This window comes from Aulonocara sp. 'chitande type north' Nkhata Bay, linkage group LG23 (genome assembly GCF_057382095.1).
Source record: "Aulonocara sp. 'chitande type north' Nkhata Bay isolate Kocher_YH1m ecotype deep benthic linkage group LG23, A_spYH_male_GT1.1, whole genome shotgun sequence".
Classification (NCBI taxonomy): Eukaryota; Metazoa; Chordata; class Actinopteri; order Cichliformes; family Cichlidae; genus Aulonocara; species Aulonocara sp. 'chitande type north' Nkhata Bay.
Genome location: NC_141365.1, coordinates 49,164,306 through 49,184,876, shown reverse-complemented (window position 1 = coordinate 49,184,876; position 20,571 = coordinate 49,164,306). Strand labels below are relative to the sequence as shown.

At 47.2% G+C, this 20,571-nt stretch overlaps 2 protein-coding genes across 2 annotated transcripts in view; both read right to left on the bottom strand.

The window, feature by feature from the left end:
* Positions 1-20,571, bottom strand: part of LOC147302895 (NLR family CARD domain-containing protein 3-like) — a 164,953-nt gene that overhangs the window by 61,347 nt on the left and 83,035 nt on the right. The window lies entirely within an intron of this gene.
* Positions 4,204-19,304, bottom strand: LOC147302898 (protein NLRC3-like). The gene is made up of 4 exons (XM_086284429.1): positions 19,031-19,304; positions 17,142-18,930; positions 12,508-12,681; positions 4,204-4,402 (listed from the first exon to the last, which is right to left on the bottom strand). The coding sequence occupies exons 1-4, from the start codon at positions 19,302-19,304 to the stop codon at positions 4,204-4,206; spliced, it is 2,436 nt and encodes an 811-aa protein (XP_086140555.1).

Here is a 20,571-nt window from a genome sequence, read left to right as displayed (position 1 = left end):
AGTTTGGTACGGAAGCTGCTCTGCCAGCAGCTGTAAATCGCTACAGAGGGTGGTGAAGGCAGCAGAGCACATCACTGGCACGAGGCTTCCTGCCATTCAGGACATTTATCTCCAGCGATGCCTCCGTAAAGCACACGGCATCATCAAGGACCACAGCCACCCAGCACATCAGCTGTTCTCCTTGTTACCATCTGGCAGACGTTACAGGAGTCTGTCTGCTCGGACTACAAGACTTAAAAACAGTTTTTACCACCAAGCCATACGACACCTCAACCACAACACTTAAACACACACAACACAGCACTCAGAAGCTACCCTGCAGCTTCACAAGTACTCTGTTTAATCTGCACTGGTCACTCCACTTTATTGTCATTGATATTTATATTTAAAAGTGCAATATTGTAATTTTCTGCTGCTCATTCCTGTGCAGTATCCCATCTGCCCTCCCGTCATATTTCTTTTCAAGATTTTCTTATTTAATCACTAGTGTACATATATTTATATTTATAGATACATATATATTTAGTCATCTTTTCTCTTTTACCACGTCTCTCTAATATTTTGCTCCTTACTATTTTTCTATTTTCTTTATTATTTTCTTTTCTTTTATTATATTTTCTCCTACTGTATCATGCTGCTGAGTGACTGCTGCTCATCAAACACATTTCATTGCAATGTTGACCCTGTGCTAACTTGCATATGACAAATAAAACTGAAAACTGAAAACTGAAAACTAATGAGAGCTGCTGGAATCATCTCGAGCAGCAGGAAATCACTGATGTTGTTTCTAAACAAAGATATGGGACTGAGCTCCGCTGAGCTCCTTCTACTTTCATCCAGATAGAAACTGCTACAGTCTGCTGATTATTGCTTTGCCTCCATCACACGAGCTCTTTATCCTGTTCTTCACTCTCATTGGTTCTTTGTCTGCTTGTTTTTACAACAGTAGTCTTCTGATTGGTCAAAGGAGACAATCAGCTGTGACTAAATGTAGCTCCTACAGCAGTGATGGGAATAACTACTGAAGCTAATCCAGTATCAAAGCTCAGGAATCAGCAGCTCCCACCTCGTTTTCTTTCAACAACTATTTTTAGCTGCTGTGTTTTTGTGTTTCTGCAGACCTCAGACATCCTGCTGCTCTGGACAACTTTTTCATTCTTTTGTATCATTATTTTGCTTTTCTTTTATTATTATGTTATATGTATTAATATGTGAAACACTTATTCTTTGTGTTTTTGCTTTGCTCCTGTCAAACTGCTTTAATAAAATCTGCTGCAGTCTAAACTGTGGACGTTCCCTTTTTAACCCTTTGTGAAACAATAAAGGTTTAAATCTGAGTATTCATCTATGTTAGTGTTTAATGGGTCTAATAGGTTGCTTTGGCCTTTCCCAGTAATATCTTCCCTTGCAGTCTGTGGTCCAGGCTTCTAAAACCATCCCAGGTTAACAAGAACTACAATCTAGAGGAGAGCTGCCATAACAGGTGTGACTGATGAGATCTGACCTGCAACGTTACTCAGGTTTGTTTGTATCAGGACAAGCAGGGAAGCCGCCTGGACGTCAAAGTAGTTAGAGCTGGGCGAGTGTCCTCACCCACATCAGCTTCACAACTCTGCATCATCTACTGAGTAAGACTCAGAGCATCAGAGATTAGAAGGTCTACAAAGAGCTGAACCAGACTTCCTGTATAAAGGTTTTAGTTCCACAGATCGACAGTGTCAGCACAACTAAAACGTGGAGACTGACCTCAGAGTTTCAATTTGATGTTGTGGATTCTCCAGAAGAACACACAGCTGCTTCACTCCTGAATCCTGCAGCTTGTGGTCTCTCAGGTCCACCTCTCTGGGATACGAAGGGTTGAGCTTCAGCACTGCTTCCAGATAATCACAGCTGATCTCTGACAAATCACAGCCCCACAATCTGTATAGAGAATGAAAGATGTAAGTTTATTAGACAAAGTGCTTGAAATCATTCAGTGTTTCATCATCTGTTCAGAGCTGAAGAAGGTTCAGAATGTAGAAGTTTAGAAAATGGAAACTCCAAACAGCTGAAGCCAACAGGAAGCAGCTTCAAACAAACACAACAAGAGAAAAAACTCTGAATGTTTCACATTAAAGTCGAACATTTCTAACAAGAGTGTTTTAAAGACAGAGTCACTGATGATCATCTTCTGCCCAGTAAAACTTTGGTTTTCCACATGTGAGTGTTAATGATGCACAAAGACTGTGAGTGCAAAGAGGGAGCGAGGAGGATGACAGAGAGATGGTACAGGAGCATCAAGAACCCGGCGAGGAAATGAGCAGAAGGACTTTGGAGCCTGTTGGATTGAAGCTTTCACAGAGACGTGTTTGACTGGACACCACCAGGACAGACTTTTAATCCCAGGATTTGGATGAGCTTTCTGTCTTTATGGTCACAAATGATGCTGTAACTCTGTGAATGTCCTGGAACTGTCAGCAGTGTGGTTACGTCCTTTTGACCTGAGTTTCCACAGCTCTTATAACAGCAGTGTACATTCAGACTGAGACACGCTTCAGTCTGTATGGACCTGTTTCTGTAGCTGCCACCATCATTCTACGGTCGTGTCCAAATTCATGGGCTGCATCCTCCCGAGGACCCGGCCTTTGCGGTCTACGTGGGCTGGGTCCTCAGAAGGTCGGGTAGGCTGGAAATAAACGGCTGGGGAAATTGGACGGTCTAGCCTTCTGATTAGCGTCACCGCTGTCTCGGTGGAGTTTAATAAACTCAGCCGTCTGCTCCTTGCTATCTAAAATATAACAGGACACTGGCGTAAATTCTCGACCGTCTCATACTTCTGTTTAATCAGTTTTCTGTTTGACGTTTAGTCAGCTCTGTAAAGACCAAGGAGGAACCCACCTGGGGGATTAATAAAGTTTTATTTTATCTAATCTAATCTAATAACTTTAATCTCAGCCAAACCGATTTACTCACGAACAAACAAAACACTGAAAAAAGCCCAACAATAACATTTTGAGGTTGTCTAAGTGACTTATATATCACGTTTAACCTGAGTAGCGAAAGTCCGCGGTGATCTGAAAATGATGTGCCGGGAGTTGTGCCGTTCTCGGCGGCTTCAGTGACCCTCGAGCTCCCGGCGAGCTATCGAGCTGGTGGGTAGCAGACGTCTCCGAAAACGTCGAAGCACTTTTGCAAATATGCGGTATCTTGATAAACCGAGCAGATATTTGATGTTTACACAGCTACTTTCTCGCCTGAAAATATGTTAAAAGTTTATTTTGTGACCGAAAAAGATTAGTATGAGTCATTTTAAAACTTAGTAGCGGCCGCCATTGTTGGAAACTGGAGTTTGGCTGGGCCGCGCTATGAATTCTGGGATATGGTAGGCCACGAAGGACACACCCGACCCATCCTTCAAATTCGGGGAAAAGGAGGACGCATTTGTTGGCTGCATTCGGAGGAGTCTACGAATTTGGACAGCCTTCGACGTGTCGCTGTGACGTAATCGGTCTACAAATGCGGCCTCAGGAGGATGCAGCCCATGAATTTGGACACGACCTACATGTTTGTACATCAGCTTATCAAATACTGTCTGCTGTCTTCATTTATTACTCTTCACCTGCTTCACTGTCACTGTGTGGGCGGAGCTGTCTGAGCCCTGCCCACACAGACACAGCTCCTCTCTGGAGCAAAACTTCTGCTTCATCTCCGCCTCTTTTCTTCATCCTCCACCTCTCTTTTCTCTTCTTCGGTGTTCTGCAGCCACAGAGCCTCACAGCCATTAGCACGCCCATACCTGAGCAGCTAGCATTACCCAGCATGCCGTGCAGCAGTGTCAGTTTGTAAATGTGCAAGAATTCCTGCTCCAAACTGTTTCACAGAGTGCTGTGTGCCGTGACCTTTGACCTGCTAAAGACAGTCAGCTGTGGATTATTCATTGTTGTGTCTGATACTTAGAACTGTGAGGAAGAAGCTACACAGTTAATCAGGGTCCCCTCTCTCTGAATCAGGAAAGGTGGGCAGGCCGCGTGTGGGCCGCGGGCCATACGTTGAGTATCACTGTTTGAAATGTGAACATTGTTCTGCTGCAGTCAATGGACTAAACCAGAGAAGAAGAAAACAGACTTTACCATGAAGATCCTCAGTGTGGATCAGTATAATATCAGCCTGATGTCTGCAGTTTAGTGTCAGCACAACTTTCACATCATATTCATCTCAGCACAACTAAAACATGCTGACTGACCTCAGAGTTTCAAATCGACATCGTGGATTCTCCCGAAAACCACACAGATGCTTCACTCCTGAACCCTTCAGGTTGCTGTAGGTTCCACTCAGGTCCACCTCTGTGGGATACGAGGGGTTGGACTTCAGTGCTGCTGCCAGATATTCAAGGCCAATATCTGACAAACCACAGCTCTTCAATCTGTATAAAGAATGAAAGATGTAAGTTTATTAGACAAAGTGCTTGAAATCATTCAGTGTTTCATCATCTGTTCAGAGCTGAAGAAGGTTCAGAATGTAGAAGTTTAGAAAATGGAAACTCCAAACAGCTGAAGCCAACAGGAAGCAGCTTCAAACAAACACAACAAGAGAAAAAACTCTGAATGTTTCACATTAAAGTCGTACATTTCTCATAAAAACAGGACAAAGACTTGAAAAAGTCGTGTTTTTCCTTCCAGGAACCACATGGCTTCACTTTTAAAGGTGAAGTGTGACAGAAATGGACATATTTGAAGTCCAACACCTTTTTCCAGTCACATTATTAAAGCAGACAAACTACAAGCTCATTTTCATTCCAACAAGTCATCTTCTGACCTGGACTAACAACACTGGTCTCTATGTGCAGCTGGCTGTGAGACCAGTGCTCAGGGAGCGTCTACAAAGTGCAACACTGAAAGAACATCACACACTCATTTGCTTCCAGCACTTTCACACAAACATCTACTGTCATCATTCATGTTCCTGCTCCTCTGGATTCACACGGAGCCTCTGCTCATGCCGTTGCCATGGTGAATCATAGTATGTGGCTCCATAACTCAGACTGAGCATGCTCAGAGCTGATTGGCCCGACTCTGATCAGCTGATCTAGAAGAGGAAACTCTGCTATATGTACATTATTACATCTACACCTGAATCACAACACTCACACAAATATATCAACTGTGTTTAATATTTTGGCACGTAGATCATTTATGTGCTTCAGCTCTTCTTACATTTTACCACCAACATGTTTCAAAAGGAGCAGCTTTTACTTTGAAGGCCAGCTGTCTGTGTTTCTTGTTCCCTTTCAGTCGATTCACTCGGTACAACACATAAGTATGGGATATCACGCCCTCGCGTGTCCTGGCTGAAGAAACCTTTATTCACGCCTTTACGGCAGATGACGTGTGATGACACGCGCAAGGCCCCGCCCGCACATATAGCCGCTGCCATCACCGTCATCCCTCAGTTCTTACGCTCTTCACCTCGCTGAGAACACCTCTGCTGAGTTGGGCTAGCTAGCTACTGCTAGTTAGCTCCGTTGTCTGCCAACTTGAACCTAGCTTAACTGCCCCTGTTGGTGTTAGCCTCCACCGCCCAGCTGGTGCGTAGGCTGCCCGCGGAGCGCTATTTTCAAGTTTTTCTTGTGCAGCGTTTCGCTTTGCGTTTTGGGAATGGACTCCAAACCGAAGCGAGCAAAGCAGAAATCTTCTGTTCGCCCCTGTCCTCAGGGATGTGGTTTCTCTTTGCACGACAGCGACCAGCACGATGCCTGCCCTGTCTGCCTGGGGATCGTCCACGCTAGGAGAGCGTTGACGGAGCCCGAAGCTTGTGCGTTTTGTCGCCAGCTCCGACGCTCGACCCTGGAAAGACGGGTGACGTTTGTGGAAAGAGTGCTGGGACGCTCGGCTGTCGCACGGCATGACCCTCTTCTTTCCGAGTCTGGAGCCCCGGCTTCGTCCGAGTCCGAAGACGAAAATTTTCAGGTCGATGTCCCCGCGATTAGCTGGGCTGACCACATGGAATACGTTGACGGGTTAGCCGATGACGGACCGGAACCATGCAGGAGCGCTGACGGGCTTCAGCCTGGGTTGAAGCCCGCCAGCGCTCCCCAGGAAGACGATGACGTGCTGGACATCGGCCTGGACATCCATGGTTTGTCGGAGGATGAGCAGGAGAGCTCATTGTCGACCCAATATGCCGCCGCTGCTGCGCCGGTCGGCCACGATGACACCTCTCTTTTCTCCCTGTTTCGCCGTGCCGCTGAGAAGCTGCAGGTGGACTGGCCCTCTCCTCCACCAGCTCGGAAGCCGTCGCGGTTTGCGGGTTTTTTCCTTCCACCGGAGCCCGCAACGGCCAAAAACTGCCTCCCCATGTTCCCAGACTTTCTCTGCGAGCTAACAGCGTCATGGGACAAACCTCTGTCTACCCGCGTCACTGTGCCCGGCTATGGACAGTACATGGAATTGGACGGCGCCGAGGGAGCTGGTTTAGCTAACCCACCCCCTATGGAGCCGTCTCTGGCTGCTTATCTGGCCCCGTCCCATAACCATGGTGTCGGTGGCCCCGCAACTCTGCCGTCCAAGCACTGCAGATTCTCGGCCTTGCAGCTGGAGAAGATTTATCGGGCTCAGGCCGGCACCGCTCGAGCCATGAGCTCCGTCACCATGCTCCAGACGTACCAAGCAATGTGCCTGGCGGAGCTTGGATCGCTGGTTCCGGAGGACAGCCCGCTGTCACCTCTTCTTAACGAGGTTAGAGTCACCACGGATTACATCCTCCGTGCGTCTCGCTGTGCAGCGCTCTCCCTGGGCAGAGGGATGGCTTCGACAGTGGTGGCGCAGAGGCACCTGTGGCTGACCCTCTCCGACGTCCCTGATAGAGACAGAGCTGTGTATCTGGACGCACCAGTGTCTGCGGCTGGGTTATTCGGACATTCACTTGAAGCCATTCAGGCTAGATTCGATCTGAGGAAGAAGCAGACGGAAGCTCTGCGCGACATCATCCCCAGACGCCAGCCCCAGCCCAAGCCCACTGCTAGCTCTCACAGGCCCGCCGCTCCTCTGACAGCTGGCAAGAGACCGGCGCCCACTGCTGGAGTGGGAGGGCCGCCGGCGAGAGCACGTACTCCGGCCCGAGCTCCACGCCAGTCGGCCTGGGGCAAAGGCCCTCCCCCGGGCCCCCGACGGGACCCGACGCCCAGGAGGAAGAAGCCTCAGCCCTCCTAGCTGTGATTGCGAGTGGGGAAGGGATCCGGCAGCAGGGAGACGCTGCTCTTACCCCTCTATTGCCGCACAAGAGGTGCCGCTTAAGTTCTGTTCAGGTTGTCAGCCCCAGAAGGCGCTGCACTTCCCTATCGCGGTCTCCCAAGCACATAACCCCTGCACACGGTTCAGATGTGTTGAATGTTCAAGCGACCACATCGAGTGTTCCCGCTGTTTTTCATTGTTATGCCCCGGAAAAGGTGCACCCAACAAAATGTATAAATGTACATGTTCCCATGTTGCAATCAATAAAGAGTGTTGTTTACTCTCAAACAATCTCAAATGCTCAACCTGCAGGCGAAATGAGCCAGGTCAGGCAGGGGATGCAGTCCCCTGCAGACACACTGGGGGGCGACGGCGCCCCGCCGTCAGTGCTGCAGGCCAGCCGGCTGGCTGCTCACTTCCCTCAGTGGCGCGCTTGCGCCCCCTCTCCGTGGGTGCTGCAAACCGTTGCCATGGGTTACCGGTTGCAGTTCCGGGTCAAGCCGCCTCGTTTCCAAAGAGTCGTGAACACGATTGTCAACCCCGAGGCAGCCTTGGTACTCAGAGAGGAAATACAGGCGCTATTACAGAAGAGAGCAATACGGGTGGTCCCCGCTTCGGAGACGGACAAAGGTTGGTACAGCCGTTATTTTGTCATTCCGAAGAAAGGGGGAGGGCTTCGTCCCATCCTCGACCTGCGAGTCTTGAACACGTACCTGCGAACGTACAGGTTCAAGATGCTAACACTCAGACAGCTCCTGAGTGCAGTCGGCCCGGGAGATTGGTTTGCGACAATCGATCTAACAGATGCTTATTTTCATGTCGCTATACACCCGAAACACAGGCAGTTTCTGAGGTTTGCATTCGAGGGCGTAGCCTACGAATACCTAGTGCTGCCGTTCGGGCTGTCGCTCGCTCCCCGCACCTTTACGAAATGTGCCGAGGCAGCGCTAGCGCCCCTCAGGAAGAGGGGCATCCGCATCTTGGCCTACCTGGACGACTGGGCTCTCGTGGCTTGCTCCAGAGAACAGGCGGAGACGCAGCTGTCGCGGGTTCTGTCACACATTCAGACACTGGGGTTCTCTGTGAACTTTCAGAAGAGCTCGCTAATCCCAGGTCAACAGATCGCTTTTCTCGGTCTGGAAATATGCTCTCTTTCCAGCCGCGCACGGTTGTCAGAGCACAGAGTGGCCGCGTTTCATCGCTGCCTCGCTCAATTTCAGCTGGGACGCAGACTGCGTTTCCAGACGATATTGCGCTTGTTGGGCATGATGGCATCTATGATCGCCGTAGTGCCGCTTGGGCTGTTGAAAATGAGAGCGTTTCAACGCTGGACTCTCTCTCACCGTTTGTGTGCTTCGCGTCACCTCCGGAGGAGGCTGCCGGTAACTGCGTCTTGCATGCTAGCTCTCCGTCCTTGGAGGGAGCCCGGGCTACTGCACCAGGGCTCTCGGATTGGGAGGGTGTTGTTTCGCAAGGTGGTGTCCACAGATGCTTCCCTAAGTGGGTGGGGAGCGCTGTGCGAGGGTGCGTCAGTGAGAGGGATCTGGTCCGCGGCTCAGCGCCAGCTGCACATCAACCACTTAGAGCTGTTAGCAGTGTTCTTAGCTCTAAAGCGTTTCCGTCCAGTCCTGCAGGGCCAGCATGTCTTAGTCAGGACGGACAATTCAACAGTGGTGTCTTATATAAACAGGCAGGGAGGAACACGCTCTCTTCCCCTGTTGCAGCTGTCTCGCTCTCTGCTGTTATGGTGCAGTGTTCATTTTCTGACTCTAAGAGCCACCCATGTCCCGGGCCACCTGAACCTGGGGCCGGACCTTCTCTCCAGGGGGGGTCCTCTGGTGAGAGAATGGAGGTTACACCCTTCAATAGTGGCTCAGATTTGGGATCTATTTGGCGAGGCGCAAATAGATCTTTTTGCTTCCAGGGTGAATGCTCACTGCCCCCTGTACTTCTCCATAATCGACCACGATGCACCCTTGGGCTTGGACGCGCTAGCGCACCAATGGCCAGACGTGCTCCTGTATGCATTTCCCCCAGTGGAAATGATATCTCCAATTCTGGAGAGGGTGCGTCGGCATTCCCTCTCTCTGATCCTGGTGGCCCCTTGGTGGCCCGCGAAGTCGTGGTATGCAGAAATAATCAGCCTGCTTGCAGCAAGTCCTTGGCAGCTTCCTCTCCGCAGGGATCTCCTCTCTCAGGCGGGGGGGGAAGTGTTTCATCCGCGCCCGGATCTGTGGCACCTTCATGCTTACCTGCTGAGAGGTTAAACTTGGTTGCTAAGGGTCTGCCACCTAGTGTGGTAGCGACGATTCAGAGCGCCAGGGCCTCGTCTACTAGAGGCTTGTACGCTTACAAATGGCGAGCCTTCGAGCGATGGTGCCAGGACCGCCACACTCTCCCATTTCAGTGCTCTATTGTGGATGTTTTGACATTCCTGCAGGAGCTGTTGGATAAAGGCCTTTCGTTTTCGACGATCAAGGTTTATTTAGCGGCTATATCTGCTTGTCATATCGGTTTTGACGGGGTGACACCAGGTGCGCATCCCCTCGCCGTGCGTTTTCTGAAAGGGGTTCGCCGGCTGAGGCCCGTGCTTAAGTCCAGTGTCCCGGCTTGGGACTTGTCTTTGGTGCTGGAGGCCCTTTGTGGCCCTCCGTTTGAACCCGTTGAGTCGGTAGATATGAAACTTCTTTCGTATAAGACCGCATTACTTCTCGCTTTGGCCTCGGCGAAGCGAGTGGGGGACCTTCATGCGCTGTCTGTGCATCCTGCCTGCACACAGTTTTCTCCTGATGGCCGCAAGGTCGTATTGCGTCCGAATGCCGCCTATCTTCCCAAGGTCATGCCTGCATCTTATAGTTCAATGGAGTTTGAGTTGCTGAGCTTTTGCTCCCCTCCTTTTGAATCTGAGGAGCAGAGGAGGGTGCATTCTCTTTGTCCGGTGCGTGCGCTACGCACCTACATTGAGCGCACTCGGGATGTGCGTTTGTGTGACCAGTTGTTTGTCTGCTTCGCTAATCCGAATAGAGGTAGAGCTCTGTCCAGACAGAGGCTGTCCCACTGGATTGTAGAAGCTATCTCGCTGGCATACAGCACCGGAGGTTTTGCGTTGCCCCACGGGGTGGGAGCTCATTCCACCAGGGGGATGGCGACCTCATGGGCTCTTTTTGGAGGGGTGCCTGTGGCTGATATTTGTGCAGCGGCTAATTGGGCGTCGCCGCACACTTTTGTGCGGTTTTATCGGTTGGACGTTACGGCCCCTTCGGTGGCTCATGCTGTCCTTTCTGCTGGGTCTACCACTCACTAAGGATGTGGTGGTCCCGTTCCGGTTCGGTGGCTGCTCTGCGGGGCGTGTATATAGGTCCCATACTTATGTGTTGTACCGAGTGAATCGACTGAAAGGGAACGATTAGTTATGTCTATAACTTCTGTTCCCTGAAGGAGAGGAACGAGGTACAACACAGGGTGGCCCCACTGAGCAGTTGGCTCGGTGAAGAGCGGCTATCGAACTGAGGGATGACGGTGATGGCAGCGGCTATATGTGCGGGCGGGGCCTTGCGCGTGTCATCACACGTCATCTGCCGTAAAGGCGTGAATAAAGGTTTCTTCAGCCAGGACACGCGAGGGCGTGATATCCCATACTTATGTGTTGTACCTCGTTCCTCTCCTTCAGGGAACAGAAGTTATAGACATAACTAATCGTTTTCATTGTTGGATAATGGAACAAGTCGATGCTTCAGTGCTTTGAATTAGGAGTGGGTTTTAATAATCGATTCATCGATTAAAATCGATTCTGGCTTGGATAACGTGATATTGATTAATTAAAATCCTGAATCAATTTTTTTATATTAATTTATTTTGCCCGAAATGTCAGAATCTCAGGTTAAACCTCACAAAACTTTAACAACCACCAAACAGCTGAAACAGTGAATGAGAGCAGGAACACGGATTCTGCACAGAGACGTAAACACAAAGCTCGGACCCGCCGACACATCAGAATCAGTGAGATGTCGCCTTTCTCACTGACGGCACAGACACGGTCGGGGCTGAAAGCCGACAGCTCGCCGATTCTGATGTTTCGGCGGGTCCACGCTTTGTGTTTACGTCCTTTTTGCGCTCGATTCTGAAGCTGTTAGTTTTATCTCTCTCCAAACAATATTGACTGAACCAGCAGCAAAAGAAGATCCAAACTACGCTTCACATAAACATCGTCATGAACTCACTCTGACTTTTGCTGTTTTGCTTCCACCAGGATAAAATCACACTTCATGCACAGCTCTCTCTCTCTCTCTCTCTCTCACACACAGTTTCCCGTCTAAAAATCTGTTTTCTGCATTATTCGCTTGCTTGTTACGCACAAGTCTACCGTTGTTAACAGCGCTGTCAGCCGCTGTTTTTTTCCTTTTACTTGCTTTCGAAAAGAAAACCTAATTTCTGCTGTTCAATACTGAACAAATTTAAACTTTTTAAAATTATGCAAATTGCAAAACGCTCAGTTGTGTCTTTAACAAAAACACTGTAACTTTGCTCTGCTTCACTTCAGCAGCATCAGGTAATGTTCATGTGTTGATTCATGGTTTTCTTTCGTTTTTGATCTACTGCAGAATATTTCTATAAAATCCCAGAACAGGAAAATCACCTTCATGTTTTTCTGTGTTTTATCTTCAGCTACTTTGACACAAAGCCCTCTGCTGTGATGCTCACACATTTGATAAAGTCTCAAAAGTGCCAGCTTCCCTTTTATAGACACAAAAATATGTAAATGTACTGAATTATAATATTTCTGTCTGAGGCAAAATTTCCCAGATTCCAATCGAATTGAATCGAACTGAACATTTCCTCATGAACTGTATTAAACTCTGTAAATGAACTGAGAACTATTTCTACATTTGAAACTATGGATTCATTTTCCCGTTCACTTCTGTACGTTAGTGTATAAATGAATGTTAGACTGGGCTCCATGGAAACACTTGGACTGGTCTCAGCTGCCTTCTTTCTGTAGTCCTTTCTCTTCTCCAGCTTCTGTTTGAAATCCTCTCACAGAGCCTGAAACCTGCTTTGCTGTCATGTTTGGGCCTGTGTTCCTCTGCTTTAACACAAACCTCACCACAGCAGCTGTGTGGGTCGTCTCTGTAGCAGCCCGATCAGCTTCTGATACATGAACATCATCACAGCTCCTAACTTCACCTTTATTAGCTTTGACATTCATGTCTTTCTTTTCTCTGTCTGTTTCCACACAAGCTCAAAGTCTCTGCAGCCTGAAATATAGAAAAACAACAACAGCTGCAGTCAGTGAACTCACCTCAGAGTCTCCAGTCGACAGTTTGGACTCTCCAGTCCAGCACACAGAAGCTTCACTGCTGAATCCTGCAGCTCGTTGTTACTAATGTCCAGCTCTGTCAGATGGGAGGGGATGGACTTCAGGGCCGAGGCCACAACTTCACAGTGAGTCTCTGAGAGTCCACAGTCAGCCAGTCTGAGATTACAGAAAATATAAAATATGTTATTATAAAAGCAGAAAGTCTGCATTATAAACACAGACTGAATGTATATGAAGACAAAACAGAGTGAGGTCATAATCTGATGAACATCTGCTCTTCACATCTGTGCTTCAGCTCCTCTTACTGTGTTTGACATGACACAACGATTGAGTCTCTCTCAGACCTGCAGACTTTTAATGAGAATCTTTGTTTGGCTTTAATCTGCAGATGAAGGAGGAAGATGGTGTCACATTTAGGCTTCCATAATGTCCACAGTCTGTCACTGAGATCTGATCCAGAGTCAGAGTGAAGACACACATGTGGACTGTTTCCTGTCTTGAATCCAGGACATTTTGAATGAGTTCAGCTCAGTGAAGAGTTCCAGCTGGAAAGATGATCTCTGTTTGCTACCTGCTGCTGTCAGGTACGACTGTTCACGTCCACACGCAGGAAAAATCTGCTGACTGTCACCAAACGGAGCAGAAATGTCATCACTGGACAATAATGATGAATGAACTCAGAGCTGCTGATATCACATCTGATTTCAGGGGAACTAAACTAAAAAGGAACAAATAGAAACAACCATCATGACTCTGTTTGACCTTCAGATCAGAAACTATGGTTCAGAACAGCAGCAGGATTTCAGGCACTGTCACATCCTCAACATCCATATTCCAAATGCTCTTCCTGACAGGACACTCTTTGTTCCCACTCAGGGAGTTTCCATGTGTAGAAATCATTTCTGAATCTCAGTAGACTGGGAGGTTTTTCCATCTCATGAATCTCTTTCCTAACATCAAACTAGATAAATCAAACAAAGGAACTGGAGTCTGTCTAATTTCTGACCCCAGTAAAGTTTGTACTGGGATACCCCGACATACTCTCTCTCCATCTGCTCCCACAGCCTCATATTCACAGCTGGCCCTTCTCTCAGCATCCACACTCAGGGTGGGGGCGGGGTCAACACCAGTCAAAACCATTGCTTTGGCCTTATGGCCATTTTATTAGTGTTCGTTTCTGAGTAACAAGCAGGACTACGCACAGGTGTTTGGACATGTGTGGACCCGACCTACACTTAAACTTCTTAAATCCTCTGTTTCTGTGTCACCAGCTACACTTTTAATATTAATGTATTCACTCCGACATTTTTGGAGAGCGGTCAGAGCTCGTACACTGCAGACAAACATGTCTCCCAGCACACAGCTGACTGTCAACTCTCTGAGATTGGATATGATTCATTTAGATTATATCTGTAAGGTGAAGTTTATCTCGGTGTTTATTTGTTCCTGAGGAAGTCAGCTCGGCTCAGATTAAACTTTAATAACTGAACAATTTCAATGAACCTTAACGCCTCCCTGGAGCATATATGGAACTGAATCAGTCACTTTTCTTTATTTCCTGATGTTCATATGTGACATACATGTTTTAACCATTAATTTGGAATTAAACTGACATTTAATATATTTTAAGGAGGAAAGAGAAATTTCACCAGAGGATGTTGATGCTGTTCATGGAGACTGAAGACAGAATGATTTATCTGTCTTAATATTTCTGCTGCTCTTTCCTCAGGTGCAAAAATATTTTAACTGTTGGTTTTAATTCAAAATCAATGGTTAAAATGTTAAAATACCAACAAACTTGTGGCGTTAGTGTTGATATTCTGTGAGTTACTTAAAGAGATCACACAGGTACAGGACATATTTTATGTTCAGGTTTATGCATGTTTGTGGTGTGATGTGCATGTAGTGGGCTGTTATGTTGCAAACTGTGTGGATGTGTTTGGGAACAGAAAGATTATTTTACTGCATAAAACAGCGCTGATCAGCTGTTTCTGCCGCTGATACACTCGGCCGGTGAACCACCTGACTCACACAGGCTCTCCTCCTCCACAGTCCTCGTTTATGAAGAGCTTTACAAACACAACATCACGGCTAACAGCTGGATTCTCCCGTTTCAGTGCCAAACAGCCACTTCCTGCTACAGACAGTAAAGTGGACAGTTTGGTGCTAAACATGTTTTTAAAACTTTAAGCTCTTATTTGTTAAAGCCAGCTTCACAGACAGATCTGTGTCAGTGTTTTAGAGCAGGGCTCAGTGGTGTAAACCAGCCTTTATATGTGTTTCATCTCCATTTTTACATTAAACTGAACCAAAACACTGAAATCTGGGACTCTCCACTTTTTGGTTTTAGAAGTGAAGAAGCTGAATGTTCAGATTAAACATCTTCAAGACACTTAAAGCAGTGCACTCGCTTTACTTTCTAAGCGGCCTTTCTTAGATCACCTGATATAACCTGAGTAAATTATGTCGAGTGTCAGCGGGGTTTGAAAACTCTGCAGCATGACCCGGGTGTTGCTGGTGGCATCATGAGCTTAGACCCCTCAGTCAGCTCAGTCTAAAGTCATCGTCAGCACTAACAGGCACAAATAGGCTCTAACGTGACAAACTGACCCGACATTTAAAGAGTGCCCACTACAGTCTCAGCTAAAACATATTAAAATGTGCAACGCCAAGGACTGTACACTGGACTCCATTTCAGTGCAAAATAATAAAACAAAGTAAATCCATCCAATCTCCTCTGCCTGTCCTTATCATCAATAAAAACAATTAATAAAACAGAAAATCATAGAAACAGTCATCTTTGTTATTGCATCATCACACATCAGTTCCCAGTAACTAGTCAGAATGAGACGTTGTTTTCATCTTTCTCACACTCATCTCACTCCCCGGTCACAACAGGTGGTGACTTTAACAGGTGTTACAACCTGGCTCAAAGCTGCAAAAGAGGGCGGAGACTGAAAACAGAGACTGGTTTCATTTTGAAGTTCTTAATAACCTCGGCTAAAGATGAAAACAGACAGCGTGACAGGGTCTGACAACGAGTGGTGGCGTCGTCCTAGCCGACCTCGGCAGTTATTCACACGCCATGACCAAAAACTCCTGCAGTGTCACAGCAGATAGAGGAGGAGTCACAGAGGAGCGTAACAGCTGTGACAGATGCAACAGGAGGACGAGCTCCACCAGTAAACACACTGTGAAGACAGGAAAGCAGTCACGAGTGATGTTGGTCCTGTTTTTATCTCCACTAAAACCTCTCTAACGTCACATGTAACAGAACACAGACACGTCTGATTATCAGGGACCACGACCCACATCTTTGCCTCACTATGTTTATAAGAAGAGACTGAAAATAATGATTCTCCCAACACATCACCAACACTTTTATGGCAAACAGATAATAGTGAGTGACAAGAGGTGAACTGTTTCATATGCAGTTATCAGGGTAAATACATTTAAACCAAAGACACTGGAAGAGTAAAGGAAAGGAACTGAAGGTGACAATTCAAGAAGCTCAACAGAAGTCAAATGTAACAGGATCAAGATTCCCTGTTAAAAACAGATATGTATAGTATAATAGTAGACTATACTAATAATAGTGTATAGTATAGTAGTATACTATATGAAGTCTACACCGCCACGTCCTTAAAATTCAGCGAAATTAAGGACGCATTTGAGGGCCGCATTTCGAGCAGCGACCTTCGTCCCGTCGCTGTGATGTAATCGGCCTTAAAATGCGTCCTTTAAGGCTGCAGACCCTGAATTGGGATACAGCCAGAGTCTGGTCTCTGTTTTCACAGAGGATGTGGTTCTGTTGGCTTCATCAGGTGATGGCCTGCAGCTCACAGTGGAGCTGTTCTCAGCAGAGTGTGAAGCCGTGTGAATGAGGATCAGCATCTGAGGCCATGGTCCTCAGCTGGGAAAGGGTGGAGTGCCCACTCTGGGTCAGAGACGTTCCTGCCCCAGGTGGAGGAGTCTGAGTATCTCAGGGTCGTGTAAAGAAGGGGGAGGGCAGCAGGAATCAACAGACAGACCGTTGCTGCGGTAACAGTGAGGTGGACACTGTACCGGTCTGTCGTGGTGAAGAGAGAGAGCTGAGCCTGACAGCGAAGCTCTCAATTTACCGGTCGATCTACATCCCTGCCCTCACCTATGGTCACGAGCTGTGGGCAGTGACTGGAAGAACCAGATCGTGGTTACAAGTGGGGCAAATACATTTTCTCTGAAGGGTAGCTGGTGTCTCCCTTGGAGACGGGGTGAGGAGAATCCCCTTCACAAAAACTAATCAAGTGAACAAGACTCTCCAGGAGGTCAACATTTAAATATCCAAGTCTACCATAAAGAGAAAACTGCATGAAGGTAAACACAGATGGTGCATTACAATTCACTGCATGTGTTTTACATGAAGAATGGAGGATATACCGTCCACTTTCACTCTGTCTTTAGCAGCAAGTGGCTCTTTGTTGTTTGGCTAGCTGCACTGAAACAGGAGAATCCAGCTGTTAGCCGTAATGTTGGTGTTTGTAAAGCACTTTATAACCAAGGACTGTGTTTTTAATTTAAAGATTAAACTATTAACCGACACTGATCAATGATGTAATGATCACATCTGGACTCACTGAGCCTTTCTGCAGTTCCTCACAGCTGGAATCAGTCTCAGTCGTCCCTCCTTTGAAGCTTTGTACTTCTGCAGGTCTAACTCATCCAGAACCTCCTCTGACATCTGCAGCATGAAGGCCAGAGCTGAGCAGTGGATCTCAGAGAGTTCCTTTGATTTGTTCTCTGACTTCAGGAACTCTTGGATCTCCTGATGTACTGAGAGGTCGTTCATCTCCATCAGACAGTGGAAGATGTTGATGCTTCTGTCAGGAGAGGATTTAAACTTCTTGTTATTCTTCAGGTTCTTGATGACTCTCTGGATGGTTTCTGGACTGTTCTCTGTCTGACCCAGCAGACCTCCTAAGAGTCTCTGGTTGGACTCCAGACAGAGGCCATGAAGGAAGCGGACAAACAGGTCCAGGTGGCCATTTTTACTCTGGAGGGAGTTCTCCATGGCTCGTTTAAGGAAATCATCCAGAGATGACTCTTTGTATTTTTTTCCCAGGAAGTCCTTCAGCACCTCTGACTTCCTGTTGGTGAAACAGTGGAACATGTAGACTGCAGCCAGAAACTCCTGGATGCTCAGATGAACAAAGCAGTAGACTGGTTTCTGGAAGATCACACACTCTCTTTTGAAGATCTCTGTACAAACTCCTGAGTACACCGAGGCCTCTGTCACATCCAGACCACACTGCTCCAGGTCTTCTTGGTAGAACATGATGTTTCCTTTCTCCAGGTGTTCAAACGCCAGCCTCCCCAGCTTCAGAAGAACTTCCCTGTCAGCCTCCGTCAGCTCCTGTGGACTCGTCTCATGTCCCTCGTGGTACTTGTTCTTCTTCCTCTTTGTCTGAACCAGCAGGAAGTGTGAGTACATGTCAGTCAGGGTCTTGGGCAGCTCTCCTCTCTGCTCTGTAGTCAACATGTGCTCCAGAACTGTAGCAGTGATCCAGCAGAAGACTGGGATTCTACACATGATGTGGAGGCTCCTGGATGTCTTCATGTGGGAGATGATTCTGCTGGACAGCTCTTCATCACTGAATCTCCTCCTGAAGTACTCCTCCTTCTGGGCGTCAGTGAAGCCTCGTACTTCTGTTAGCCTGTCAACACATGTAGGAGGGATCTGATTGGCCGCTGCAGGTCGGGAAGTTATCCAGACGAGAGCCGAGGGAAGCAGATTCCCCTGGATGAGGTTTGTCAGCAGCTGGCTGACTGATGACTTCTGTGTGACATCAGACAGCAGCTTCCTGTTGGTGAAATCCAATGAAAGTCTGCTTTCATCCAGGCCGTCAAAGATGAACAAAAGCTGAGAGACAGCCAGCTTCTCTGCTGTGACCTTCTGTAATGTTGGATGGAAAACATGGAGCAGCTCCAGAAGACTGTACTGCTCATCTCTGATCAGGTTCAGCTCCCTGAATGAAAGCAGAACCACCACACTGACATGTTGGTTCTCCAAGCCCTCTGCCCAGTCCAGAGTGAACTTCTGCACTGAGAAGGTTTTTCCAACACCAGCCACGCCGTTGGTCAGAACCACTCTGATGGGTCTCTGTTGGTCAGGTAAGGCTTTAAAGATGTCCTGGCACCTGATTGGAGTGTCATGGAGGGCGTCCATCTTGGAAGCTGTCTCCAGCTGCCTCACCTCATGTTGGCTATGAACCTCTTCACTCTGTCCCTCTGTGATGTAGAGCTCAGTGTAGATCCTGTTGAGGAGGGTTCTACTTCCTGTTTCATCACTTCCTTCAGTCACACGTTCACATCTCCTCCTCAGACTGATCTTATGTTCATCTAAAACCTCCTGCAGACCAACATCTGCTGAAAGAAAAACAGAAAGAAAACTCTTCAATGTCTGAACAACAACAAGAAGTCCAGTTTTCAGAAATGAGTCCATCAGCAGACAGATGTTCAGTCTTACTTTGTACACAGCTGCTCTGACTGGCTGTCTGCAGTCCAGCTCTGCTTCTGGATCTTTCTCCACACTGGGGACAGGACCAGTCTCCTGATGAAGCAGACTGGTCCCAGTATGAGGAGATGCACTGTCTGCAGAACCAGTGTCCACAGCTGGTAGAGACTGGATCCTTCAGGACGTCCTGACACAAAGCACAGCAGGACAGCTGCTCCTCCTCACAGACACCACTCCTCTTCCTCTTCCTCCCTCTGTGAACACATTTCTTTATCACTAAAATCATTGACTGTCAGTGACAAACATCCAGATTTGATGACACTGTGCAGAAGCTCTGATGGTCACAGAGAAAAGTCAAAGTGGAGAAACTTGTGTTTGAGTTCAGAATCCAAGTTTCCTTTGCTGTTCCTGCCTGTCTTATTAAACACAGAGTGATCAGCCTACAAACTCCACAGTAAAAGCCTTCATCACAGAGCCAATCAGGCAGAAGCTTCTGCACCATCAGGACACAAACAGAGAGGAGCTTCTATCCTCAGACCATCCAAGTCCTAAATCAGAACATGCTCCCCTCATAGCATCACCATCAGGGTTTAAACAGGACCTTACATCATGTTCTTGTCTCACTGTCATATTTCAGATCATACCTGATTCATTATGACGTCACACGCTGCTACACTGATCCTGCTGCTTCATTACTGCTGATATTACTCTGCTCACTCTGTTCAGTTACTCTGTTTACATCACTTTGCTCATTTGCTTTGTTCTGCTTGCACTGCTCTGTCAGTACATGCTATGCTAATGTGGCACAAAGCACTTTAACATTACATCTGCACAATGTTTCATTATTTCATTTAATGATTGTTTCTAATGTTTTGTCCAGTCACAGGAGCAGCTCAGCACATTTCACTGTGTTGTACGTGTATGACGATGCCTGTGACAAATAAACAGCCTCGGACTCTTCAATCTTCTGCATTTCTTTGGAGATCAGCTCAGTGGCCTGTTGAGACCATCTTTCTATTTCTGATGACTCAGTTCAGATTATTATCCTGATACTTTCTTTTAAAATGTGATGAAATCATTTATCTGATGTTCTGACACAAATACACCAAAACGATCCCAAACAGCACAAACCACCACGTTACACACAGTGTAATAAAAATACAGGCAACTACAAATAAAAACACTTTAAAATATAAACTAAAATTACAAAGTGGTCACAGAATTTCAAACACCTGTAAATGAGTCAGCAGCTCTCTTACATGGTCAGCTGAGCTCCATGATTGAAGAACATTGTTGCTGCAGGTTCATGACTGAAGACTGGAGGTGTGTTTTTGGACCAGTCACTCCTCACAGACACACAGCTGGATGCTGGAGACTGTGACCTCTGACCTCTGCAAACACAACCACATTGCATTCATTTCACATCAATTAGTACACCACAAAAGGCATGCAAGAAACACAGTATGAAGGCAAACTTCTGGCTTCAATAACATTCAACAGGTCAGGTGGAAACTTTTCTCAGATTTGATTCATGTTTTTATAGAACGATCCAG